This window comes from Gadus morhua, chromosome 6, assembly GCF_902167405.1.
Source record: "Gadus morhua chromosome 6, gadMor3.0, whole genome shotgun sequence".
NCBI classification, from domain to species: domain Eukaryota; kingdom Metazoa; phylum Chordata; class Actinopteri; order Gadiformes; family Gadidae; genus Gadus; species Gadus morhua.
The window spans coordinates 22,701,009-22,727,509 of NC_044053.1; the positions used below are offsets into that span (position 1 = coordinate 22,701,009).

Here is a 26,501-nt window from a genome sequence, read left to right on the forward strand (position 1 = left end):
CTTGACGTAGTAGGTGGGCGGGGTGTGTCCAAGTCCCGGGAAATCCCACATGAGAGCTGGAGCTGCTGCACGAAGCGTCCATGAGCCTGCAAGACAGTGGAGCTGATTTGATTAAAGCCTCACCTGAACACACATATCCCGACCTGTAAGTGTGAGCCGGGCGTTATGTCGTTCATTGCGGTCCGATTTGCATACTACCGATTCGATGTAAACGCTAATTGGGCTAAGGGTCACTAGCTATCAGTTGTGATTACTAGGAATAACGTTAGGTGATTGGTGGATGGCCTTTTGGAGGGAATTTGTGGACGGACAAAATACAAATGAATTGTAACCTGGCATCCTAGAATCTCGTGACATCTTTGCCTGTTTTGAGTCAAGTGTCCGCTAACAGCTAACTGTTGCCCAACTTCCTGTTGTTTGTGTATCTCACACTGTTTGAAAACTGATTTGTAATATTTTAAAGCAATGCATTCTACCTGTTCGCCAAGACCGAAACTGGCTTAGGGAGCCCAGAATGTGCATCACATTTTCACAACACGTTAGGTGATAAAACGACAATGGACAGCCATCACAAAGAAAGTCCCCCAGGCTTTCACTGCAGGTTAACTAACTTGACACTCCACCTCAGGTCAACATGTCTGAAGATATGTCTAAAGAGGAGGAGAGCCTGTCCAACTCTCAGGCCCCAACACAGTCGCCTCCTACCGCTAGCCAGGCTCAGGCCGGCTCTGGTTCTGCTACTGGGTCTGGTTCTTCCAGCGGGCCGACCTCGAGCAGCCAGTCATCGGGGACGCTGAGCAGCGTGGAAACCATCCCGGTGACGCTGGCCTCGGTGCCGGAGGAGCCCGAGCCGGTGCCCTGGGGCCGCATGCTGCCCATGAAGTGGGGCTTCCGCGCCCTCAGTGAGTAGGACCGCAGGCCGCCAGGCTGGTAGCTCGTAGGGAAGAACACTATCTATACTATATCTCTAGATCTAAACCATATCCCATGAAATGCCGAGATTTACCTTGACCTCTGAGGATGGCCTAATACTTATATGTTCCTTCCTGTTAAATGTATGTGCACAGGCACCTTGTTCAGCAGATGAAAACATCCTCAGCCTGAGATTGTTTATGTTAATCAAGACATGTCAAGTAAATCGGTTCAGTAACCATCTTTTACATGTTTACATTCACTGCAACTCTTGCATAAAGGATCTATAGAGATGCTGATCCATAACAAGCACAGTCATTGCATAGCTATGATGGAGGGGTACTTTAGCACAGCGTGGGATTTTTGTGAAAGCAATTGATCCGGGACAGCAATACCCAATTCCCTCTAGTGGTGACAGCAGACTGGTAAACACTGGTGATCTCTGTAAAATCGCAATCTGGCAACCTATCCTTTGGGCTTGACACAGAGCTACCCTTTCTTTACGTGTTACCAGATTGTGTGGAGGATGCATACCTGTTTGGGCGGGACCTCAAATGTGACTATGTGATTGGGGACCCACGGCTCGAGTCATTCCTCATCTACAGCAAGAAGCACTTCCGCATCTACAGGGTACTCCAGTCATCACACAGACAGGGCCTGTATGGCTACCGAGGCCCTGCCTCACAACCATCACAGTCTGTCTCACAACCATCATAGTCTGTCTCACAGCCATCATAATCTGTCTCGCAACAACCCTCTATCTTGCAACAACCCTCTGTCTCACAACCATAGTCTGTCTCACAAGCTTAGTCTGTCTCACCAGCTTAGTGTGTCTCACAACCACCGTCATCTGTCTTGCAACTACCATTGATGTCTAACAGCCTTGGCCTGTCTCACAAAAAACATAATTGATCTCACAAAAAAAATGGTTCAGAGACCATGACCGCAGGTGGTCCGAAGCTAACCTGAGCCGTCCACCCGGTGGGTTAAATAATCATTTGTTTAGCCACATCAATCTCCATTTTATAATTGTTTCTGGTTTACTTGGGTTATATTTATTAGTTCATTGATCAAAACATCAAGGAAACTCTTCATTCTGTTATTATAATCTGGAAGTGTCTCGTCTTGCCCGTCCATATCATCGTTTTTTATAATAGCACCATCTTCAACGTTCTTTGAGGTCAAGCGGTTGACGTCATCATGTCTGCGGCGTGGTCACATTGTCTGTCTCTCACTTTGCATGCATCACTCTCCTCCAGGAGGGGGGTAACTTCCTAGTGGAGGACCTGAGTAACAACGGGACCTTTGTGGACGGGACCCTTGTTGGGAAGGGCATGAAGCACCCGCTGGTCAACAACTCTGTGGTTTCTCTGGCGGAGGAGCGCAACCGCGGTGCGTGGCGTCCGGGAGGGCCTCATCAGTATCAGTATTATGATGGATATTGCTTGGTATTATCAGTCGCTGTCTTCAATTCTTTCTGTGTCTCCTGTCGGCCGCTTGGTCGGGATAGGAGGGAGCTTTGAGTGAGTCTATAACTAGTCTCTCTAGAGAGACGGGAGAGAGAGACAGTGATAGGCAGACGATGGTGCCAAGCCCACACTTTTAATTTCTCACAATCCCATCCGAGGAGAGCAGTTTAAATCTAGCACAGCCTAGCTGATTAAGGTAGGATACAACCACCAAGGGGTCTCTCAGATAATACCAAGAACTCTAGGGTAGGGATCATCGTGTCTTGGATCACCTCAGATCAGAGGAACGTTCGGGTCAACAGATCCAGGCTGTTTTCCTAACCGTTCCCAGATTACACTAAGACCGGAACATTTCTCTTGAGGAATTCTTTGACGACGGAATCGGATTGAAAGTCCTGTAGTGTAAGAAAGAAAGTCAATGAAGCTTTATTTATATAGCTCTATCTAAAACACACTGTTACAAAGTGCATCACATACACTCATAATTCAGTGTTAAAGAGGACCTGCAGGTTGTTAGGAGCAACGTATGACGTAACACATGAATTCCCATTCATGGGGTCATGGGCGTTAGGGGTGCTGAATGTGGCGGAAAGAAAAGCAGTCAGGGGATGATTGGACCTGCACACTAGCAATCATGCCAACAAACACTGTTGAGCAGTTTTGACAGTCATTAGAAGATGAGGTGGGCATGGCGCGAAGGGAGGGAAATTACGAGCTGGTTAATGCTACGCAACAAGAGGCTGCGGGGGTGTTTATTAATGTTAATCAGGCTGTGTGAGCTTGGCATTAGTCGGTCTATAACTGTGTCCATATCTCTGTCTCTATAACTATCTCTCGTTAACCGCCTGTCTATAACTCTATCTCGGTCTGAATTTCGGGCTTTCCCCCTGTCTCTATAACAGTCTGTCTTCCTATAACTGTCCGTCTCTAACGGTCTCCCCTCCGTCCACGTCTCTGCAGTCTTTGTGTTTATGGACCTTGTGAGCGACGACCAGACCATCTTCCCCAAAGAGTTCCAGGAGAAGTACCTTGTCTCCAGGGGCATCGGAACGTACGTCCAGTCTGTCTCAACGTCAACGCTCGTCCCGGTCGCTTTTACATTTGATTGTTTTTTTTTGGTGGTTCTGTTTTAATTTTTCTCCCAGGGGTGTGTGCGGCGAAGTGAAGCTGGCTTTTGAGAGGGCCACTTGTAAAAAGGTGGCGGTGAAAATCATCAACAAGAAGAACTTCCCTTCAGTAGGGGTGAGTCACCCCCGTCGGTGTGGATCCTGTTCTTGTACCCCTGCACCGCATTGCACTGCTCCCCCACATCAGATCCTCAGACCAGCACAGATCGCTGTGCACACAAGTAGCATCAGATAATTGGAGTCACCCAGGGTACTTTCACAGGTGTCCTTATTAAATACACAGAGTAATAAATGCACTTAAGTTCCCTTATTTTGTCGCCTCGTCAGTTGTTCAACTCTATAGAGAGCCGTTGCCCCTCCCATTCTGCTATTCCCCATTTCGGAGAAAATATGCACGGTCCTCAGTGGCGAGAGACAAATCATTTTGAATCCTGTTTTAATAGTGCCATGATTAACACATAATGTTCATATATTTAAAAGAAAACTTTGAAAATCAAGAGGGTAGCACCCGTTTGTTAATGCTGAGCTAGTTTCACTTTTCCCAGCAAGCCACGCCCTCCTTTCCCCCACCACGTTAACTGAAAAAGACGGGGGGTACCCCTGGGGGCGGCCTGGAGTTCTGCTGTTGTCTTCCGGCTGTCCGTAGGCTGAGCATTCGTGATGTGTTGTGTTTGTGCTCAGACGGCCACCAGGAACGCAGAGCGGGAGATCGAGATCCTGCGGAGGATAGACCACGTGAGTGGGCTGCAGGGGGGGATCTGCGTACCTCCACTTGACATGTTCGAATGCTAAAAGTTGAAAGTTAAATTTCACAATTTCAAAATAGAATCATTTTGACAGAGCAAGGAACACTGGTTCGTAATGTATATCCTCTCTCATTTAGAGTAGGACTCTTAAGTCTTTGATCGCCAAGTGAATCTGCCTGGTGTGTGTAAACCGAGATGTGCCGGCCCAGACACTCGTTAAGACTGTTAAGCCTTGTAACTCGGTTTGTTCTCCTCCTCTAGCCATGTCTGATCAAAACAGAGGACTTCTACCAGACAGAGGACACGTATTACATCGTCCTGGAGCTGTAAGTCAACGACCGCCTCAAGCCTTTCAACCCACTCTGAGGAACTCTCTTGATCGGACGTCTGTCTGTCTGACTGTCTGTCTCTCTGTCCGTCTGTCTGTCAGGATGGAGGGGGGAGAGCTCTTTAACAGGGTGAAGGCGGGACATGGCCTGGATGAGGCTGTGGCTAAACTCTACTTCTACCAGATGCTGATGGCAGTGGAGGTGAGACGACTGGTTCACAGCCACTCTGGGAGTTCGGAGCTCGTCGTGTCTGCTGGCTCTCAGCTCTGGTTTTGGTTCCAAACACAAAGTTTACCCGGAGCAATTGTGTGTGTGTGTGTGTGTGTGTGTAGTACCTCCACAGGAATGGCATCATCCATAGAGATCTGAAACCCGAGAATATTCTATTGGCTTCTCAGGCAAAAACCTGTCTCATCAAGGTACACACGTCTGGTACACACCTCTGACTGGGCTACACACACATCTGTGTCACCAAGGTATATGCAAAATAAGGTACATGCATTCCAGTGTTGTCAACCCAATGCGTGCTGTCCAGGTCACAGACTTCAACCAGTCCAAGATTCTGGAGGGGGAGACGTTGTCCCGGACCCTGTGTGGGACCCCGTCCTACCTGGCCCCTGAGGTGTTCACCCACGCTGCCACCACGGGCTACGGGCCTGCCGTCGACGCCTGGAGCCTTGGAGTCCTGCTCTTTGTCTGGTAAGCTATTCACCCACCCCCCCACTCTGCACTTAATGCTGCATCCCTGTTGCTAGAAGAGACTCACTTCAGTGTCTGTCGGCATGAAAAAAAAACGACAGCTTTCTCTTCAGTCTCCTCTCTCTCTTCCATGTTTACCCCATCTGGAGGATTTTATGGATTTAAACAATGAGATGATATTTATTAATCCCGGAGAGGGTGCGTCACAGCAGACAGAATAGCACAGTAATGTCAATTAAAGAGGTACTTTAGGGTTCTGTTAGGTTTTTATTTAATTAAGAACTACAAACAAAACACAAAGTGTATCCCCTCGATGGGTGGTAGAAACATTAGGAAGACATTATCATTGACAGTGTGTGCCTTATTATGTAAACTCTATGGACCTCATGACCCCGTGTCTCCCTCTAGTCTCGGGGGCTACGCTCCATTCTACGAGCACCCGTCCCGCCCCTCTGTGCAGGAGCAGATCATCCAGGGGGAGTTCACCATGGTGCCCTCTAAGTGGAAAGGGATCTCGGACCAAGGTATCCTCTCAAACACTACCTACCATTTATACTCACCCTAAAGACTACATACCACCGACACACAACTGAAACACTACATACCATCTACACACACATCCCCAACACTCCATACTTCATGATATCTACACACACCCCAAAGACTATGCTAACTACACACACCCAAAAGACTATACACTATCAACACACACTGCAACGACTATATACACACACCCCAAAGACTATACACTATCTACAAACAACCAAGACTGTATACTAACTACACACACCCCAAAGACTATACACTATCAACACACACTGCAACGACTATATACACACACCCCAAAGACTATACACTATCTACAAACAACCAAGACTGTATACTAACTACACACACCCCAAAGACTATACACTATCTACACACAACCCAAATAATAAATACTAACTACACACACCCCAAAGCCAATAAGCTGCCATGGAGGGACTTCTAATTAGTCAGCTTGTTTATAATGTTACCAATACACGCCAGGCGATAGATATCCTGCTCTTAATTAGTGTCCCGATTCCCCTTGTTCCATCAATAGTGGAACAGGGATTGAGGGAACCAATTAGCCCAATTGAGTCATATGGCGTCACAAAAGGTGGCAAGACAAAATCTGAGAGGCTCAGTGGATTTCAACTTGATGTAGTTGTTCGCTCACATGGTTTGGAACCTCCTGGAATTCTCCTTGAATGTGGAAACACGCATTACTCCGCCATTAGCGTTGGTCAGTTTTCCCGTAACTTTATGATTTGTCTCTGGCTATGTACCGAGATTGAAAAAGGAAAAGGACACATGGAGGTAGATTTAAAGATTTATGGGTATCCCTCTTGAGGTCACAGGCATACAGTTAATCTCCATTGAATTATGCAATCCCTGGATGTCACACTTGACGCACTCTTAAAGGGGGCTGTGTGGTGGTGTGCAAGCATCATTAAAACTGGACTTTGTGTTCCAGCCAAGGACATGGTGAGGAAGTTGTTGGTGGTTGATCCTTCCCTCCGACTGTCCATCACATCAGCGTTAAAACATCCATGGTTACAGGTAAAGCACTCCCCCCTAAACCATGAGCTACATATAGAAACATTTAAAGGCTAAAACATGTACTGTCATCCAAACCACTGTCATTAGTCCACCATGTGTTCAGACATTGTTATTTAATAAGTGACTTGTGTGCTTTTCAGGACCCTGCGATGTTGGCCCAGGCCAATAAATTGATGTACCCTCCTGAAGACTCAGACACGGTAACACATATTGGACCCGACATGTATTTAGGTTTCTGTTTATGCAGAGCCCCAACCTGACCACGCCGTACGTTTGCTTCAGTCATGCCGAGGAACGTGAACCGCCACCCACTGTAGTGTGTTTGTGTGTCCAGCAGGAACTCGCGCACAACAAGAGGCCGAGAGAGGACGAGGAGGGAGACGGAAATCTTCCCAAGAAGACCGTACAATGACCGCAAATGTCACTGAGTCACTGTAAATAATGTTTTTATAATTAAACCATTTTTTGTTCACTGGTGAATTGGCTTGTTGGTCTTGATTTATATGCTGCTTTTCAAATCATGAACAAGAAAAAAAATCATGATGTAGCCTGACAACGTGTGATGACACTTGTGATCTCCGAGGAGACAACTCGACCATGATAATGGAAGCATGGGCCAAGGCTGTCAAAGGTTTCATTAACGACGACATTGACACAGTCCCATCCCTCATTTCATTTTAAAGGACGCCAGTAGAGGAGAGAGTAGGCTGGTTAGTTATTAGACCAGACCACAGCAATCAGTCCCCTGATTAAACAACACACCGTATTATACAACCTTTTCTGAATTCAATGTGTAAATTAACGAATCTTAGTTTGGTATCTTGTATTGATGGATTCTAGATTATAAAAGCAAGCAACTTTGCAAATTGCATTCCACTTAATTGAATAAAAAACATTCTAGCATAACGAAGGCACTAGGATGTTTGACAGCTCTGTGGCTATCGTGTGTTATGTCAAAGAACATCAGAGTTTGGATTTAAAGTTGTCACGAAGTTTGTACAACACAGAGTGGGCGTCGTCAAATGATTCCCCAAGCGCTGATTGGACGCGGCTTCTCCATCGCTGCAGCTTCGGCCGATCGCTCAGCACGTCTCTGTCGCCCCCTAGTGGCTAGAAGAGGAAATAGTCAATCGAACAATTTAAACTGATTTTAAAACGTTATATATTTTTTTGCAGTATTTATGCTATGCGTCATTCAATACTTTCAGTGTATAGATTTCTTAGCATGGCAATTATTCTGTTATTCAAAACTCCAGTGTGCCCCAAACAAAATGTCAGCTCTCAGTTTGTCCCATGGTGGTATTGAGATGTTTGACTTCTTAATGGTAAAATAAAAAAAAGGTGACCATATTGTCGATGACTTTAATTTATTCATCAATTTCTGGGTGTAGCGTGATAAAAGCATAGATTGTAAGCAAACATGAAACATCCCAATGAGGTGTTTGAAAAAAAAGTACCTGATAGTTTAACTTTGTCGTTTCTAAACCAAAATGGCTCCAAGTTACAACCATCTCCAATTGAGTTAGATGGGACTCCATCCTGAGATAAACATCTCAAGAATGGCAAGAATACTAGTCAGAATGCTGATAGTTAACGGAGCCCTGGTGACTTCAGACATAGGAAACCACTGATGCAAACTAGCTTGGTGTTGCCACGAGACTTGGCAGAAAGATGTTATGGCCTGCGTGTCCGGGCGCCCACCTGCATGAGTTCACAGACAGCCAGGAGGTCAGCCAGAGTGATGTCGTCCCCACACAGAAAGGGCTGCCTCTTGAGGAACATGGACTCCAGCATATCCAGAGTGTCCTTCAGCTCAGCCAGAGCCCTCTCCACTCTGAGACCATCCACAGCAGAACCAGTCATACGGGGGATCAGCACCTGAGTACACAGACCAGACAAACATGCAGGTAGGAACACAGACCAACAGGAATAGTGAGCAAGAGAAACGGTTTATGCAAATCGTGCAGTGTGTGTGTGTTTTTTTTTTACCTCTGTTATAAAGACTTTGGCGGTGTGCGGTCTAGTGTTTGTGTTATGCCAAGAAATGTATTCATCTACTTTAGCTCTCCTTTCTGGTTGGCTTGGATACCAGTGTTCTGGGAGGCTGTACTTGGTCACCAGGTACTTCAAAATGGCAACACTGACACAAAAACATAGTCAACCAAACAGCCTTCAATTTGGAGTCCAGGGTCAGAGGTCACGTTAGGAAGTCTTTGTACCTTTCAGTTAGGACAAAACCGTTGTCCACCAAGACGGGAACCTTCTGCATCGGATTCAAACTTGTGAACTCCGGAGTCTTCTGCTCTCCTGCGGACAAGCAATGTGTATGCAATGTGCATATACAACATAGGATACATAATACGTTATAATTTGTGATGGACACAAGTGGTACGACGTTCACATAGACACGATAGTAGTGGTTTTGTTTGATGCCTTGGTAATGATTAAATGAATCCCTTGCATCACAAGAAAGTCGAAAGTGCGAATTTCAACATGTATATCTTTCAAATTTATGAAAGTTGAACGACTCCTTGTGAGGCATTGTATTGGGTTTAGGTATACGTTTTAGGTCCATGCTTAAATGTTGTTTAGTAAGCCGTTTGTGAGGGATTTAAAACTGAAGGTAAGGTGCGTCCCCTGCCAAAGTCCACTGCTGTCTTACTCGGTCAAAGGTCACCGCAAGAGAAAGTTCTCGAGGCAGAAATCTCAATGAATTCAAAGTACTGACTGGCGGCCACCGTTAGTTGACTAGTTGACCGATGAGTTAGTTGGCCGGTTGTGCTCACCCTTCCTCAGCGCTACGGTCCGGACGGTGAACGGCACCTTGTTGAAGCTGAGGAGAATGTGCAGCGCTCTGCAGGGCTGCGACAGCATGTCCAGGTAGACTTCCGGATACTTAACTCCTCCTGCCATGGTTTCAAATTAGCTCTTTTTTAGAATAGGAATTGTATATTCAACAAAACTTCTGGAAAAAGATCATGCATGCATCACAAGAACAACCGATAACCCAAACCCTTCTTCTGCGTTTAAAAATATGTGCAGAAACCCGCACACTACTGCCACCCGCTGGAACATGAGCAAGGTACGTTTTATTACTCTGTTTTCTGGGAATAATTGACACAAGCAGAAACCAAAAACCAGCCGTTTTTTCGTTTTTTCGTTTTGTCCAAAAAAACGAAAAATCAACATTTCAGTTCGTTTATTCGTTTTTTGGTTCTTCTTACCAAAACGAGTTTACCACTCAATATCTGGTTTCCGCCGGTGGGCTGGTCCTCTTGTTGGCTAGCGTGCTTCATTGCCCTGTGCTCTTCATAATAAAAGTTCTTCCGTTTGATAATGTCGACAAAAATATTACTGTATTATAGACAATAGCAGACACAGAGGACCACACCACCCACAGTCAAGACTGACACGGCTTCAAATAACAATAATAGTATTCATAATCATTTGAAAATGAGAACTTATGAAGTTATGATGACTTCAGTGCAGTTGATGTTTAGCCACAGTTAATTCATGTAGAGCAGACCTGCGATCGCTGGCTGCTGATTTCCTCACAGCCTGAGAGCTATGAGGAATACAAGTGATCACAACACATTACTGACTGAAAATTTCGCTTTTGTTGACCTTTATCCATTTAAAGTAAACAAATAATTGTTTCTTGTTGAAAGATATTTTATATTGTTTTCATATTATTATTTACTGATGGTGTTTACAGAATGCGAGTGCGTGTTATATTGAAAGCGAGGCTGAGTGTGCCTATGAATATAGGCTACAGTGAGTTTTTTAAGGTGCTGTACAAGCAAATCATATTGCCTACTCTGTACAGTGACAGGGAGTGTAAAGTAACCTACTTCATTCAATATCGAATAGGCTACTGTAGCCTACACTATGTACAAATGGTTTTGCTCATGGCAGTTGTGACAGTCATTTTAACGTGTCAGCAGGCAAGCTTCACTCATTCCAGGATGCATTAGCCTATGCGTTGTCCTATAGCCTACTTGGAACATGTTTTGGAATGGATCTATAGTAGCGTATAGAAATTTGCTCATAACAGGCCAGCTGGAATACAAAGCAAACTCTTTGTATTCCAGCAGTTTTTTTTGTGATGTTTTATGATGTTTCAATGTTGCGTTGGTAATAGACAGCTTAGATGTTATGTTTTGTTAACCTGATTCCTATCCCACTCTGTTTAAGTAAAAGTGTGCTACTGCTGCAAAATCTCTTTGCTTTTGTTTTTTTCTTTTCTTTAATGTGTTTGGAAATGACTTTTAATGATGTTAACTAGATCTCATAACTGGCCTAAACACATAGAAATTTGTATATACCCTATACCGTTTGACTATAAGACCTCTATAAGAATCTCTATTCATGTAGTCAGTCAATGATCAAACTAGTAGCATGAATATGAATTACAGTCCAAGCGGGTTAGGCAAGGCAAGGCAATTTTATTTTTATAGCCCGTTTTTACAAACAGTTTGTCTCAAAGGGCTTTACATAGCATGAGCATCATAACAACATCCTCTTCCCTTAAGCCCTCACATCGACTGAGTAAAAACTCCCAGGAAAATCAAGGGGAAAAATTGCAGTTGGTTCAGACTGGGGGTGGAGCTGTGGAGAATATATGGAAACACAGAGAGACTGCGAGACGCCAAGGCCAAACTACAAGGTGCGAAAGGTGAGGGGGGGGGGGGGGGGGGGGGGGGGGGGGGGGGTCTGCCTCTGACCCATGGGGAGAGCTGGTTCCACAGTATAGGAGCCCAGTAACTGAATGCTCCAGTCTGTTTTTAGAGATAATGGGAGTCACTAACAGACCTGCATTCTGGGAGCCAATAAAAATCTTGGATAAGTCATAATAAAGGTAATGATTCATTATTGTGCATTTAAAGATGTATATTATTACATTGCAGCATTATTTGGGGATGACAATACAAGACTTCCATGAATGTGCATTTGAAGGCTATAGATCCATTTCAAAACACGTTCCAAGTAGGCTATAGGACAAAGCATTATACATCCTTGAATGAGTGAAGCTTGCCTGCTGACATGTTAAAATGACTGCCACAACTGCCATGAGCAAAGAGCAAAACCATCTGTACATAGTGTAGGCTACAGTAGCCTATTCAATATTGAATGAAGTAGGCTACTGTACATTCTTTGTCACTGTACATAGTAGTCAATATGATTTGCTTGTACAGCACCTTAAAAAACTCACTGTAGCCTATATTCATAGGCACACCCAGCCTCGCTTTCAATATAACACAAACTCGCATTCTGTAATCACTGTCAGTAAATAATAATATGAAAACAACATAAAATATCTTCCAGCAAGAAAAAATCATCTGTTTACTGTAAATGGATAAAGGTCAACAGATGTGCAATGCAGGGGGGGGGGGGGGGGGGGGGGGGGGGGATATATTAATATGTAACTGCATACAAATTTGTTCACAGACATGGTGACTAATGTATGATAGTAGGCATTATTGGCCCTTAACACTAATATTCAGAAACAACACTGCCTCAAAAGGATATTGGCCTAAGCAACACCAGTAGAGGCATACTTTCCCTGAACTTTTAAACGTTGCAAACGTGCAAAACATATATTATATTTACGCGGCATTCAGTCCAATGCTTAAAAATATATCTGTGGCATTCAGTAGGCCAATGCTGTGGTAAATTGTGCAAAGTATGAGTATGAATATTAGATGCAGTATGAGTAAGTGTTCCCTTCTGTTACATAGATAGAACTTTATCAATCCCCTGCAGGAGAAATGTGTTAATGTTTGTCCCTATAAAACAATAATGGTAAAAAAAATATAATACAAAACATGACGGTAACTCTAAAGTCAAACCGTCCAATCTGAAGGCTTTACTTAACCACTCCCCCTACTCACTTCCACCAATGCAAAGAGAACAGAACTGAGTAGGGGAGGGCGTAGCCCAACTAGTTTGTGACAGACCCAGAGGAACGCAACGCAAATTAAATGTGAACATGTATTGAGGCTTTATTAAAATCCCGGACGATTTTGAAATTTCACCCGGACGCATTTGATTCCTACCCTTCCACTGTCAAATAGCGGCGCAAGTTGTGTGGATGTTTGAGCGTGTCCATGGGTTGAATTGCGTGCGTCTCACGGAGAGCCCTGCGCAATGTGCAGCTGTCAGAAATGTGTTGTAATCACTTGTATTCCTCATAGCTCTCAGGCTGTGAGGAAATTAGCAGCCCGCGATCGCAGCTCCTTTGATGTGAACGCGTACAGAGCGCATAGTTCAGAGCCGGACAATGATGTCGTAGTAAAGCCCTCAGGTCTATTCTGCATTTATTAACTGTGGCTAAACATCAACTGCACTGAAGTCATCATAACTTCATAAGTTCTCATTGTCAAATGATTATGAACACTATTATTGTTATTTGAAGCCGTGTCAGTCTTGACTGTGGGTGGTGTCAGTGGTCCTCTGTGTCTGCTAGTGTCTATAATAAAGTAATATTTTTGTCGACATTATCAAGCGGAAGAACTTTTATTATGAAGAGCACAGGTCAATGAAGCACGCTAGCCAATAAGAGGACCCGCCCACCGGCGGAAACCAGATATTGAGTGGTAAATTCGTTTCGCTCAGTAAGAACCAAAAAACGAATAAAAGAACTGAAATAATGATTTTCGTTTTTTTGACAAAACGTAGAAACGAATAAACGAACTGAAATCTTGATTTTCGTTTTCTTGTCAAAACGAAAAAACGGCTTGTTTTCTGGTTTCTGCTTGCGTCAATTATTCCCAGAAAACAGAGTAATAAAACGTACCTTGCTCGAACATGGTCTGTCACAAGTTAAATACAAAATAGTATGAAAAAGCGTAAGTAAGTAGATGAATCAAATGTTTATAAATGTATATACGATATTAATTTACATAATAAATACAACTTACATTTTTGTACATGTCTACATGAAGGAGGTAATACATACGTCCAAGGGAAGCAAGAGTAACTGTAATTAATTAACTGAGGGATTAAATAATGAATAATAATGACTGTTGCACTATTGTTGTACTCATATACGAATGTCTTAACAAGACACGCACTGACGCTTGGTGTCACACATGTCTAAGACTTTTACTCCAAGACTAAATATATAATAAAATAAAAGGCCATAACTTGTCATTTTCTAAAACTATGAATCAACTTTTATATCAGCAATGTTGAATAGTGTGTGAACCTAGTTGAATATACCTATTTTTCTTCTGAGTGTCCACCAGGTGGCGGTAGAACCATACATCGAAGGGGAGAACACGCCTGTGGTGTGTAGCCTGCATTTGAATAAGCCAAGCTTGCCTTGATTGCTGGGTTTCCTGTTTTGTTTAAATATGTCAATATTTAATTTAAACTGTTCAATTACATATGTCTGAAAATGTTTTTGCCTGTGGCGGGAGGTGAATGGGGATTCCGTGGTCCTGATGTCAGTAGTGTGCTCATTCCACCGTAACCATGCCTACTGTTCTAGCAGAACTTCTGGGGAGACAGGACAGAGCATGGACACGTATAACTGCAAGGGGTCGAGATACGCATTGTGTCCCGTTTCAATTATATTGAAGAAAAATAATTTGCGAAAAAGGATGACGTTTTTAAATAAATGTATTTCTACAGCGTTGGTTTGAAACCTTTACAGCCAATTTCCCTCATCTGAGCCCTTCTGCCATCCGACTTTAGATCTAAACAGATGTCTACTATGCACCCAAAGCCATGCTAAGGATCTCGTATTTTCCTCAATGTTTACCTGTAAACAAACCACACCATTGTCTCGTAGGCAAAAACAGCAATATTTATTTACAAGGAAATAAATGACAACAAAAAAGTAATCCACGCTAAGGTTGGATGGTGGTGTTGGCGGCCATTTGTGGTCATGGGTTTTGGAACAAATGAACGTTCCAGAGGACTTCCCAAGCTGGATATAAACTGCAGTATTCTGTTAGATTAACAAATAAGACGTCTGAAGGCATGACAGCAGTGTCATAAGAGCGGAGACAAAAGAAGAGAAACTGCAATTATAAGACCTTCAAAACTACTGATTAAAAGGAAAGCTGAAGAAAACGGGTGGTGTTAACGTGAGGAACTGGTCAATGGGAGGACTGGTCCACGAGCGCACCGAGTGACGTGAGGACCGGGTGCTGGGTGAGTGCAGAGGCTTAGATGTGTCCAGATAAATGCAGCCTTTAACAGAAACCAACCCACACCCAAGATACATTCGGGACAAAGCTCTACACTCCTGAAGCGTGTGTAGAACATCGTCTGGTCCGCCGTGATAACACAGCCAAGAGATTCTTCTAAAGTACATTCTTTGACAGCCACTACGTACAGCAGCTAATCGGCCCGATAGTCAGTCAAGTGCTCAATTCTTCTTCAAGTCCTCCCTAAAGCAAATCAATCAATCCAGCTGTCAGTCAAACAGTTCAGTCTGTGGTAAATCTGTGTAATAGTCAGTTAATCAAACAGTCCAGCCGTCAGTCCGTCGAACATTAAGTCAACTGCAGAGCGGCTCTAAATGTCGCTTCTCCACAGTTTGATGGTCTTGTCGTTCTCCAGAGCTGCCGAGGCGATGATGTTCTCCGTGGGATGACACGCCGTGGAGATGACCACGTCTAAAGACACACAGGGACAGAGGTTGAGGGACAGAGGGTGAGACACAGGCCTGTGTGCAGAAGCAGCGAGGAGGAGAGCTGGCTAGGTAGGTCGTGGCAGGGTCCTACCTGTGTGTCCCTGTAGTTTCTGGACAATCTCCTTGGTCTGCAGGTTCCAGATGTAGACCATGCTGTCCTCGGACCCCGACACGATCCACTACAACACAGGGTGAACAGGTTCACGCCTGGCCAGTGCCTCCGGATGGCCTCTAGCACAGTGAGCCCTTGATCTGACGCCAACAGCTTGGAGGACTGCTCGTTGTCCAGCAGTAAGGTTTTACAAAAACGAACAGGAGGCTGAACGGGAGTCTTCAAGTCACACGAGTTCATCCCTGAACTTTACACTCATTTACAATTTCTCAAACAAGGTTTCACAGGAACTTGATCATATCATTTGATATCTTTAAAAAACACAAACACATATACACACCTTGCCGCCAGTGACAGAGAAGTTGGCGAAGACACAATACTTCTCATTCTTGTGTCCTGTGTACGTCTTTAGACACTAGTGGAACAGAAGAGGATGTTAGTACTTTATAGGAGCAGCACGGTTTAGATAACACACACACACACACACACACACACGCACACGCACACGCCGTACCTTGCCCTTGCTGTAGTCCCAAAGCTTCAATGTGCTGTGAAACACAACAAAGTATCAGACAGCTGTACGCCTACTCACATCAAAACTCACCTAGCTAGCAACCAAAAACCAACTAGAATTCATTATTAAAAGGTGCGATATGCAAGATTTGGCTCAAACTTTCGAGCAACATAGAGAAATCTCATGTTACTTTCTTTGGATAATTTTTTGATGAAAGACATTCGCCACTTTCCATAATTGGGGCAAACTTATGTTTTAATACTGACTTGTCAAGAGTAGCAGCCAGGATGTATTTCCCATTGGGAGAAAACTTGACAAACGAAACCGGAGGGTTGTCATCGTCTAGAGGAAACAGCACAATGGTTGCCAGATCTATAAACTAGACATCTAGGTCATGTTACAGTCCATTAAATCCTCTTTATGTCATGTAAAAGCATATATGCGTCATGTTTATATAGCATACATCCCCACTACTCACCAATTAGTGTCTTCAAGCACTGTCCTGAAGCGGTGTCCCAGATACGGCTAGAAACAGGTAGATTGGTTTAGAATCCGAAGCGTAGCTAAGGTTGAATCAAGATTTTTTGATGGAAGGCTACCTTTATACTATTAGAGGAATATTCATAAAGCAGAGAATTCAGTCAGAATGTGTGTGTGCCCATAGGCGTGTCAGTAAATAAACGTACCAAAGACCATCATAGCTGCTAGAAACGATGAGCGAACCGTCTCTGTTGAAGTGGACCTGGGGACCAACACACATCCTTAATAGAGTAATACACAGAGCATACATGCTTCGTTTGAGCAGTCAGTGGCCCGACTTACAGCTGAGACAGGGTCAGAATGTGCCGGAAGAGTCTTCAGACATTTCCCCGTCTTCACGTCCCAGATACGAACACTCTCGTCAAACTACAAGCACACAATCAAAGACGGTGAGACAAGATGGATCATTCAGCTTTTTCCTCCGCAGGACGTGGGCTTTAGAGGCCATGTTTATAAGGTTGCGTTTCGGACTAGCATATTTATAGGGTTGGCTTTACGAGTACTTGTTGATTAGATGTCGTATATGATGACACGTTTGAAGAGTGGTGTTTGGTGGGGACAGGTTAATGAGTAGTTTAGTAGTACCGTATTTTCCGCACTATAAGGCGCACCGGATTATAAAGCGCACCTTCAATGAATGGCCTATTTTAGAACTGTTATCATATATAGGGCGCACCGGATTATAAGGCTCATAGAATAGAAGATACTGCAGTCAAACGTTTGACTGGGGTTGTGTTATGCATCGACTAGATGGAGCTGTGCTAAAGGGAATGTCAACAAAACAGTCAGATAAAGTCACACTTTATTAAGCGTTCCGACAAATCCGTTCACTCCCATGGTAACGATGTTCAAACGTTAATGTGCATATATTAGCAATATCTCCCAGCCTTGTTCAGTTGTAAACACGGAAAAGAAACAGTCTGATACCGCTAATTCAAACGTTAGTGCATAACTCAACGTTGTTCAGTTACGTATAACACGTAAAGCTCACTTTTTCAGTTAATTCCCCGTCCACGAATCCCTCGAATTCTTCTTCTACAGTGTCCGAATTGAACAGTTGGGCGAGTACGGCATCCACCATGCCCGGCTCCCTCTCGTCATTATCCGAGTCAGTGTCGCTGCTGCCTGGCAGTTCAGTGATTATTCCTGTCTTTGTGAAAGCTCGAACCACAGTTGAGACTGATATATCAGCCCAGGCATCCACGATCCATTGGCAGATAGTGGCTTAAGTCACCCGGCGCCGTCTCCCCGTCTTGGTGAACGTGTGTTCGCCTTCTAAGGACCCGTCCACACGAAGCCGATTTTTTGGTGAAACCGCATAAGTCTTGTGCTTTTAACCCTAAACGCAAACGATTAGGGTATTAGCCCCCCACCAGCTAGGGGACGTCAGAGTTGCGTTGAAATTTTTATTTATCATTTTATTTGTATTCTTTTTGTAGCTTTAAATAATGCCCCTTGATAATGTAATTCCTAACTGTACATTGAAAAGTATTTCTGCTCAATTTAAAAGGTTGAATCTCCTCGTGACTTAATGTTTGCATACAGCGCGCAGGCTTGATGCGCTCCACTTTTTTCTGTGGAGAACCAGCGCCTTGAATATTTACTACAGTGTTTCTACAGCTCGATGCGGTTTCGAGATGACTCCGTCTTTACGGAGATATCCCTGAACCGCATAAAATGAAACCGGATTGTTTTTGCCCGTTTCGGCTCCGTGTGGACGGGGCCTAAGTGTTTGTGTGTTCGCCATATAAGGCGCTCCGGATTATAGGGCGCACTGTCGTTTGAGAAAATTAAAGGCTTTTAAGTGCGCCTTATAGTGCGGAAAATACGGTATTTAACACAGGACTTACCGAACCCGAAACCACCAGGTTGGACTGTGGGTTGAAGTTGCAGCAGAAGACATAATTACTGTGTCCCTTTAACGTCTTCAGACACTTTCCCTGGACACACGGGCAAACAGACAGACTTTAAGTCATTAGCTGTAAACTGGCCAAAGAGTTTTAGCTCAAAGATCAGGATGCCATTCCAAATATTAGCACACGCGTCAGTCAGTAAGTGAGTGAGTGAGTCTAGAATTAATAAATGCCTGCGTGCATTTACTTGTGTTTAGAATTCATGAATAAATATGCTGTGTGTGTGAGGTCATTTGAGAACTCAATGCATGCATTTGTATTTCGGCAATGTGTATTTTGTGTGCCTTACAGAGCAGTTGTCCCAGATTTTGAGTGTTTTGTCGTCCGAGGCAGAGACCAGCAGGTTGGAGTCAGACGACCAGGACACGTCAGAAATACCCTGAACACACATTAAGACCCGCTTTAAGACTCGTTAGGACACCTGGACTGGAACAGTGCCGGTGTGGAGCTAACTGGACTCCTTACCAGTTTGTGACCGACGATGGACTTCTCAAACTTTCCATCGTATGCTCCCCAGATCTTTATCAGCTTATCCGCCGCTACAGAAAGGGATGTAACCACACTTAGAGAATCTCATGGGGATCATCTTTCCAAATTCACTAGATTCACCTGTTTGAAAATTGAACAAACTATGTGATAGTGAGTGATGAAGGAGCTGTCATGGGACGCAGGGTTGACATTGAGATGGCATGTGGATGCAGGGTTGACATTGAGGTGGCATGTGGATGCAGGGTTGACATTGAGGTGGCATGTGGATGCAGGGTTGACAAGTGGCATTTGTCCACACTACTACTCTGGCCCGGCAGACTAGGCGCAGCAGCCAGGCACTGTTTGCAGTTCCTTTACGACCAGGGGAGCCGCTTGAAGGTGCGTCTTTAACTGGTCAAGCACTTGTCTCGATGAAACAAAAACACACACACTTATTGCATATTTCGTTTTATGTCATGCCTTACAGTAAAATGGGATTGATTCGTTTTTAGAGACATGAAATATATCTGGGTGGTTTCAGACGGACAGCAACGCACACAATGATATCCGCAATGATTCTGACAATTCAGTTTGACCTTTTTTGCTCCCTTGGTCACACATTAGATAAAGTTTCACACACATTCCCTTGAGTGCCACACGATGACCTTGATATTAGGGAAAAAACATGTGGAAAACATGTCTAATAGTGTGCAATATTGTGTGTATATATATGTTTAGTCTTTAGACGAAGACTAATCCAAAATAAATGTCCTATTGTCCTATTTCCACAAGCTATTTGGTTTTTCAAGAACATATCGTCAAACCAAGACCTCTGCAGTACACTTCTATCTAAACCCTCATAACCCTTTACTTTTAGGAACCAACATATAGGTATATTGTAAATGTATATTATATATACGACATTCCTACAATTTGAGATCACTTCTCGCTCCAAACAGCAACCAGGGACAACATCACCGCAGCCCACTAATGGGCGGGTCGGGCTCGCTGTGGCCCCACTTCTGAGTTGGTCCATCTCAGGTCCAACTCGGCGTGTTTAAACTGATTGTGAAACCGAAAATCAGCGAATCAAGGAACGTCTCTGCACGGCCAAAAGTGTTAATTGATGTGCTTAGTTACGAGGCGCTGTCATGACATGTGATGCAGGGTTGTCAAGGAGATGTATTGGATGCAGGGTTGTCATGGATGACATGCCATGCAGATTCTCACACACATGTGGTCTGTGCTTCTTGTCACAGTGCAGTCGCTTGAGGAAGGACTTACACGAGCTGGCAAGCCATTCTCCATTCGGGCTGAACTTGACACTGGAGACAGCCTTGGTGTGTCCGGCCAACGTAAACTTCACAGCATAGTTTGGTTTGGCTGGGTTGGACTGAAAATACAAAGGAATCCTCACATGTCAATCCACATGGAACCATACTGACTGTATTATGACAATATTAACCGAGATGCTGTATACTGGTAATCCTAGAACAATACACCAAAGAAATCAACACATGTACAACATAGGTCATTGTAGAATAGCAAAAAGACGAAACATGACCACTGACTTTTACACGTTTAACTAAGCAAAGCAAAGTTTATCCTGAGAGAGCCCTGATATCACAACGTGTTCTCCACGTTGACAAGAGGAAACGTTTTTCAACACCTAGCTAAGTATATCGTATACAACAACAATCACACTTCAGGACTATTTCTGAAGCTATTCACGTTGCAGGTCAGGAAGTGCCTGCCTTCTAAAGAGAAGAACACATCAGTGATTGTCTTGCTGTTTGACAGCCCTGTGGCTAGTGTCAAAGTATGCTACCTCGACGAGCTAACGCACCTTACTGCCAGATCCCGACGACGAGCAATGTTTAATGTTGTCGGTCTCCGGCTTCTTCTCTTCTGTCGCCATCGTGTCTAGGCTGACACACTGATGAAGCAGTTCGTAATGGCGTTTTACACGACGCGTTTGTTTTCTTGATCCACCTAGTGGCTGTGCTCACAGAAAGCTAACGATACTCGACAGTGTTGCTAACTATGTGTTAGCAAACAATGCCCAAGTATTATAGTATTGTACGAATTCTATATTTAGGGAGTGTAACCAGATATTATTTGTGATTTATGAAGATATTTGACGAATCACCTTATGATGCTCGACTCGTAACGGCTATAGAATGCCTCAGACGTGTGTGGCCCAACTAGCTAAACACCAGAATGTGCTGCGCAGACACACTGAGTATGCGCGAAGTTAATGTTTTCGTCATAAGGCAACTGGTAAGGATCATACCATGGGCAAAACTCTCTTCACTTGGATGAATGTACGAGCTCTTCCTAACCAGACAAATACTAATCATAGGTTTACAAATAATATTGATGCATCTGCAGCAGACGAAGAAAACTTTTTGTTTTTTGAGCTGTGTCCATTCTAGAAGGTTCTGATCTGAGGTTTATGTTTTCAATATTTTATGGTTAACATAACTTTATATAACTTTATAGCATATTCATATTTATTTTCTAAACACTTATGTTTGTTTTTGATGGGTAAGCCCTTTATTGAAAATCTCTAAGATGCAAGTACTACAAACAACTGGATGCAGATAAAAAAGAAGAGGTTTTGTTTTCAGCATTTGTGTATGCAAACCTTAAGTAAATGGACAATGGTTGTATGGAAGGTTGTATGAATTTTGTTTATTTCAGTCAAATGGAGGCACATGTTTATTTTCCCTCTCTCTCTCTCTCTCTCTCTCTCTCTCTCTCTCTCTCTCTCTCTCTCTCTCTCTCTCTCTCTCTCTCTCTCTCTCTCTCTCTCTCTCTCTCTCTCTCTCTCTCTCTCTCTCTCTCTCTCTCTCTCTCTCTCTCTCATAAATGTAAACACATTGAAGAGACGTTCTGGAAGAATGGAAAAGGGGGAAGATGCGTTTGTTGTTCTGTAATTATTATTTAGGTACTTCAGGTTATTTCCTGAACAAAATGTAAATAGTAAATAATTTTTCCCATTGTGTTGGAAAAATATAGGAGTTTACCTATGTAAGTACTTAAAAATACCTGAATATATGTTAGGCTTAATGCTGCCATCTTTTAAAGCTGCTGTAAGTGAGATTTGAGAGTTGACAAGAGAGGACAGAAGACTGCATGATTTTGAAGGTTTCTCAGTATTCAAGTGGTGGACCTGTGGACCTGTGATTGACAGGCAAGTTGGTTTCCAATCAGGGAAGAGATTCCCTGATTGATCATAAATTAGCGAGCTGTCGTCAGAATTTGATGATACAGGCGCATTCTACCAGAAATGATATATTCTCACAGAGAACTTCACTCACTCATAGCAGACAGATGGTTACAAATTGTGAATTACCCTCAAATTATAGCCCTCAATAACCTACAGCACCTTTAAGTTCCATACTTCTGCAACGTTGAAGAGCTGCATGCTTTATTTAACACTAAGAGCTCTACAAAACCTGTGTTCTGCTTCTACTGGACCTAACTTAACCCAGACCCACTCCTAATCAAACTAGACCCCCTTGAGATCACAGCCCTGAACCAGTCTAAAGAAGTCTCAAGAAGTCCAAAGCAGAAGCACTGTAGTGTAGACAGAAGCTGTGCGAACCAGGGTGACACCATCTGGCGGGGTCGGGGGGGCTGCTAAATGAGTTGAGCCCAGTTAAGTGTGCTGATGGAGATGATTGTCTGACAGGTGTCAGAGTCAAGCCACACATTCTCTACCAGGTGGAGTTGAAGATACCCCAGGATTAAACCGCAGACCACGTCAAACAGGTGGTGTCTCCCTAGCAGAATGCGGGACACCCCTGCCAGGAAGGCCCAGAGATAGAGCAAGATCCTCAGAGGAACCTGGGGAGCACATCAGGGGAGGGGGAAGGGGGTTTACTACACATGAGACTCATTAGCTTAACCAGCACGCCTTAGAGGACATGACCACCTACCGCCAGAACCAAGTGGTTCAGCAGGAACCCCGCCACCAAGACGGCTCGGCTGGCGTGGGCGGCGGGGAATGAATACGTATCCATGGCGATGTAGTCAAAGAACCCCGGCTGGTAACCCCATGGTCCTCTGCGCTTGACCAACTTCTGCAGGCCGCCGACGGTCAGAACGTCCAGCACCAGAGCTGTGAGACAAAAGGTGCGTGTCAGAGTGGGAGTTCAGCTTGTGCACCGCTGGGGCCTCTTCTATCATCCCCATGCGTGACAGCATCGCTACTCTGAGTGACTGTTCAACAGACACAATGGATGAGAGCTGCACACTGCTGACAGTTTAAATAAGAGTGTCTAAGAAGGAAGATGACCTCATTCCTACAAAGGTGCAACTACTTTAGAATGTTCTCCTCCTCTCTGTGGGTAAGATACAATAAGATAAGATGAACATACACACACACACACACTTCTGTGTGTGTGTGTGTGTGTGTGTGTGTGTGTGTGTGTGTGTGTGTGTGTGTGCGTGTGCGCATGTGCATGCATGCCTCTGTGTATGTGCATGTCAGTGAGTCTCTCACCCAGCAGCAGGTTGACCAGCACTTCCTGTCCAGCCAGTGTGTTGCTGCGGTACAGACTGATGAGCGTTCCCAACACCCAGGGCACGGCGTGGCCGCTGAAGGCCAGCAGGACCACCAGGGAGTTTATGGACAACCAGGCGGCCCGGGGGCCCGCACACACCCCCATCCTTTTGGACAAGCAGATGTCAATGGCCAGCAGGGAGTTCAGGGCGATGCCTCCCAGGGAGGGGTTGAGCTGCATGCAGTCCTGCTCCGAAGGCTGGGACTCGTTCGCTCCGCCCTCCGACCCCCCAGCTCCTGCATCCGGAACATCCTGCCGCGCACCCCTAGCAGCAGATCAACCAAGGAGAGAGGAAGAGCACCATCAGCAGGTCACCAAAGAGGAGAGACCACTTGGAGCAGATCAACAAGGAGAGAGGAGAGACCAGTAGGAGGAGAACAACAAGGAGAGAGGAGAGACCAATAGGAGCAGAACAAGGAGAGAGGAGAGACCACTAGGAGCAGAACAACAAGGAGAGAGGAGAGATCACTAGGAGAGGAGAGACCACTAGGAGCAGAACAACAAGGAGAGTACAGACTCCTCATTAACCTAAATCAACAACTAAACATTATTAACCTTTTTTCTCTATCTTTCCTTTCTCCTGAGCAATAATTTACTCCCTTCAATCTCTGCTGCTATTTGTAACATTTTTCTATCCACCTGTCTGTCTTCCCCTGCTGTCACCCATCGTCTCATTATTTAGTTGTATTTTCTTTGAATTTCACACAATTTCTCTGCGATATACAATCCCATCACACCCAGAGTGTGCCCTAGTAGGGTAAGAGCTCTAGCAAAAATGCTGTAACACAAACAGCTCCGGGCCTCTGCCTTGGGAGTCATGCCATGTAAACCAGGTTCTACTCCTGTCCTCCGTTCCAAGTTTGGAATCATGAAGCAGGGAGCAGCCGCAGCACTACGGCGGGCGGCTGGCTGTGGGTTCCTACTTACCTGAAGGCTCCGTTCTCCTGGCTTTGCGGCTGTTTTGGGGAGGTGGTACGAGGTCGAGCCCTGGGTCGGCTGTCTGGACCAGAGGCTCCAGGGGGCTGGTTCAGGGAGAGGAACTCTGGACGGTTGAGGACATTGTCCCGGGACCGATGACGGGCCGAGGCCGGCATGGTGGTATCAGTGACTGTGACTGTGAGTGTGTGTGAGAGAGGGAGAGAGAGAGAGAGAGAGAGAGAGAGAGAGAGAGAGAGAGAGAGAGAGAGAAGAGTTAAGTAGAAGGGGGGGAGAGAGAACCAGCAAGAGGAGGGGGGAAGAGAGACTGAGAGGGAAAAGGGAGAGAGAGAGAGAGAGAGAGAGAGAGGGAGAAAATCGGGGGGGGGGGTTAGAGAGAGAGTCAGAATGTGACTCTCTCGGAGTAGCTGTGTTAAAAATAGACATCGTGGCCCTTTTCTGCAGAACCAACCCCCAGCTGTTCTTCTAGACTGCTGCTGCTTGACACTGGAAAAGCATAGCTTTTACAAGGCATAACCAAGGCAGCAAAAAATTACACTACAAAACAATATATATTGTTACATAATTTTATTTATGCACCTGATGTTATACACAACCACCACTTTTAAAATCATCCTCAGTTTAACCCCTACTAGTTTATAAATGGAAGTACGAAGTGCAGAGGGAAATACCCGCCAGATCGAAATTATGATGTTTATCATGCATTCGCCACATGTTTCACATTACAATGTAGCGTCCACTCCCAAATGTGAGGACTTTTATTTTGAAATAAAGACACCCATTCAAACCGGAAGTTATATTCGCCGTTATAATTTGGGTCTCTTGGAACGGATGCTAACGTTTTGTTGGCTTCTAGTTTTCGTTTATTGTATTAATATCCACAAGTCAAAGATTCAAATGTGTGATATCTCTCGCTTGTACTTTAACGAGCTGGAAAGGAAACGGTCATATCCGAGCTGCTTGGTAACGGATCAACTGCTTGACGACGACGACGCCAGGGCATTTAAATCTCAGCCTGTCCGCCGACGTAGCAGTTTTTGAGGTAACTCACTGGATCTTATTCGATTGGTTCTTCCAGAAGAGCGCCTAACGTTTCTCTGATGGGTGGAGTTTACGTGTGTTCCTGGTGCTGTGCCCGTCCTAAACGGTAAACCGCTTCGGTTGTCTGACTCCCTCTGTGATGCCGAAGTGAACCAGGCTCCCACCACGGAGCTCAAACCTCCCTTAGCCCATGACTCCCTCGGTGGTGCCGAAGTGAATCAGGCTCCCACCACGGAGGGGAGACCTCCCTTAGCCCATGACTCCCTCGGTAGTGCCGAAGTGAACAATGCTTCCACCACGGAGGAGAGAGCTCCCTTAGCCCAGAAGGCTCTGGCGGAGGGTTACGCCCGACTCCGGTACCGGGACACCTCGCTGCTGATCTGGCAGCAGCAGCAGACGGAGCTGGAGGGCGGCCCTCCGGCCAACTACCTGAGCCGCAGCCAGTCCGCCTGGTACAGCAGCCACGGGAACCAGGCCGTGGTGGTCCGCGACAGGAAGACCTTAGGGGACGGGGTCGTTCCCACGGAGGGCAGCAGGTCCAAGATCTGTCTCATCATGTAGTCTAACATGCCCAGGACGATGCCGATCTTTCCAACCTATCAATTATTCAGAAGCCTGGTGTTTGTGGATGTACTCGTATTCATGAACTTCGAGGATGGGGTGGCGGAAACAGTCGTCAGATCGAGAAGACACCTGTCCCGGGCCGGTTGTCATGGTAACACTAACACGCGGCAGCGGCAGTCAATCAGGCTGAAGATTTATATAGGATCCACCTTTCATTTAACACGTCGCAAAGCTCTACTAGTATTAATCAAACACCACCTTTCATGGTGCGACTGTCGATTGCGGTTGAATATGAATTCTCCAATAAATTAATTTATTCATGTGATCTTCGT

General features: G+C 44.9%; 5 protein-coding genes across 7 annotated transcripts; 2 read left to right on the forward strand and 3 right to left on the reverse strand.

The window, feature by feature from the left end:
- The first annotated feature begins 9 nt into the window (after window positions 1-9).
- chek2 (checkpoint kinase 2) lies at window positions 10-7,346 on the forward strand. 2 transcript variants are annotated; one of them, XM_030359064.1, is made up of 15 exons: window positions 10-145; window positions 629-902; window positions 1,427-1,542; window positions 2,172-2,304; window positions 3,342-3,432; window positions 3,527-3,623; window positions 4,190-4,243; window positions 4,516-4,580; window positions 4,685-4,784; window positions 4,916-5,002; window positions 5,119-5,282; window positions 5,691-5,806; window positions 6,781-6,866; window positions 7,007-7,066; window positions 7,201-7,346. In XM_030359064.1, the coding sequence occupies exons 2-15, from the start codon at window positions 635-637 to the stop codon at window positions 7,276-7,278; spliced, it is 1,515 nt and encodes a 504-aa protein (XP_030214924.1). In that variant the 5' UTR covers window positions 10-145; window positions 629-634; the 3' UTR covers window positions 7,279-7,346. The 2 variants fall into 2 exon arrangements, with proteins under 2 accessions (XP_030214924.1, XP_030214925.1); XM_030359065.1 differs by having other exon boundaries at window positions 7,204-7,346.
- On the reverse strand, window positions 6,625-9,918 carry gstt2 (glutathione S-transferase theta 2). 2 transcript variants are annotated; one of them, XM_030359074.1, is made up of 5 exons: window positions 9,653-9,918; window positions 9,086-9,173; window positions 8,925-9,006; window positions 8,568-8,744; window positions 6,625-7,976 (listed from the first exon to the last, which is right to left on the reverse strand). In XM_030359074.1, exons 1-5 carry the CDS (start codon window positions 9,777-9,779, stop codon window positions 7,830-7,832), a joined length of 621 nt encoding a protein of 206 aa, XP_030214934.1. In that variant the 5' UTR covers window positions 9,780-9,918; the 3' UTR covers window positions 6,625-7,829. The 2 variants fall into 2 exon arrangements, with proteins under 2 accessions (XP_030214934.1, XP_030214933.1); XM_030359073.1 differs by having other exon boundaries at window positions 8,856-9,006.
- Window positions 9,919-14,655: 4,737 nt separating this feature from the next.
- LOC115545679 (WD repeat-containing protein 5) lies at window positions 14,656-21,304 on the reverse strand. Its single transcript, XM_030359066.1, has 13 exons — window positions 20,904-21,304; window positions 20,342-20,450; window positions 19,055-19,128; window positions 18,879-18,968; window positions 18,527-18,616; window positions 16,959-17,042; window positions 16,823-16,878; window positions 16,615-16,661; window positions 16,403-16,478; window positions 16,137-16,170; window positions 15,963-16,037; window positions 15,602-15,689; window positions 14,656-15,493 (listed from the first exon to the last, which is right to left on the reverse strand). Exons 1-13 carry the CDS (start codon window positions 20,973-20,975, stop codon window positions 15,393-15,395), a joined length of 996 nt encoding a protein of 331 aa, XP_030214926.1. The 5' UTR covers window positions 20,976-21,304; the 3' UTR covers window positions 14,656-15,392.
- Window positions 21,305-21,731: 427 nt separating this feature from the next.
- On the reverse strand, window positions 21,732-24,784 carry LOC115545681 (inactive phospholipid phosphatase 7-like). The gene is made up of 4 exons (XM_030359072.1): window positions 24,556-24,784; window positions 23,568-23,893; window positions 23,002-23,183; window positions 21,732-22,909 (listed from the first exon to the last, which is right to left on the reverse strand). Exons 1-4 carry the CDS (start codon window positions 24,720-24,722, stop codon window positions 22,703-22,705), a joined length of 882 nt encoding a protein of 293 aa, XP_030214932.1. The 5' UTR covers window positions 24,723-24,784; the 3' UTR covers window positions 21,732-22,702.
- Window positions 24,785-25,665: 881 nt separating this feature from the next.
- brd3os (BRD3 opposite strand) lies at window positions 25,666-26,166 on the forward strand (the record flags this gene model as incomplete). Its single annotated transcript, XM_030359075.1, has 1 exon — window positions 25,666-26,166. A coding segment is annotated over one exon (501 nt), but the record flags the coding sequence as incomplete, so codon positions are not given.
- Window positions 26,167-26,501: the final 335 nt, after the last annotated feature.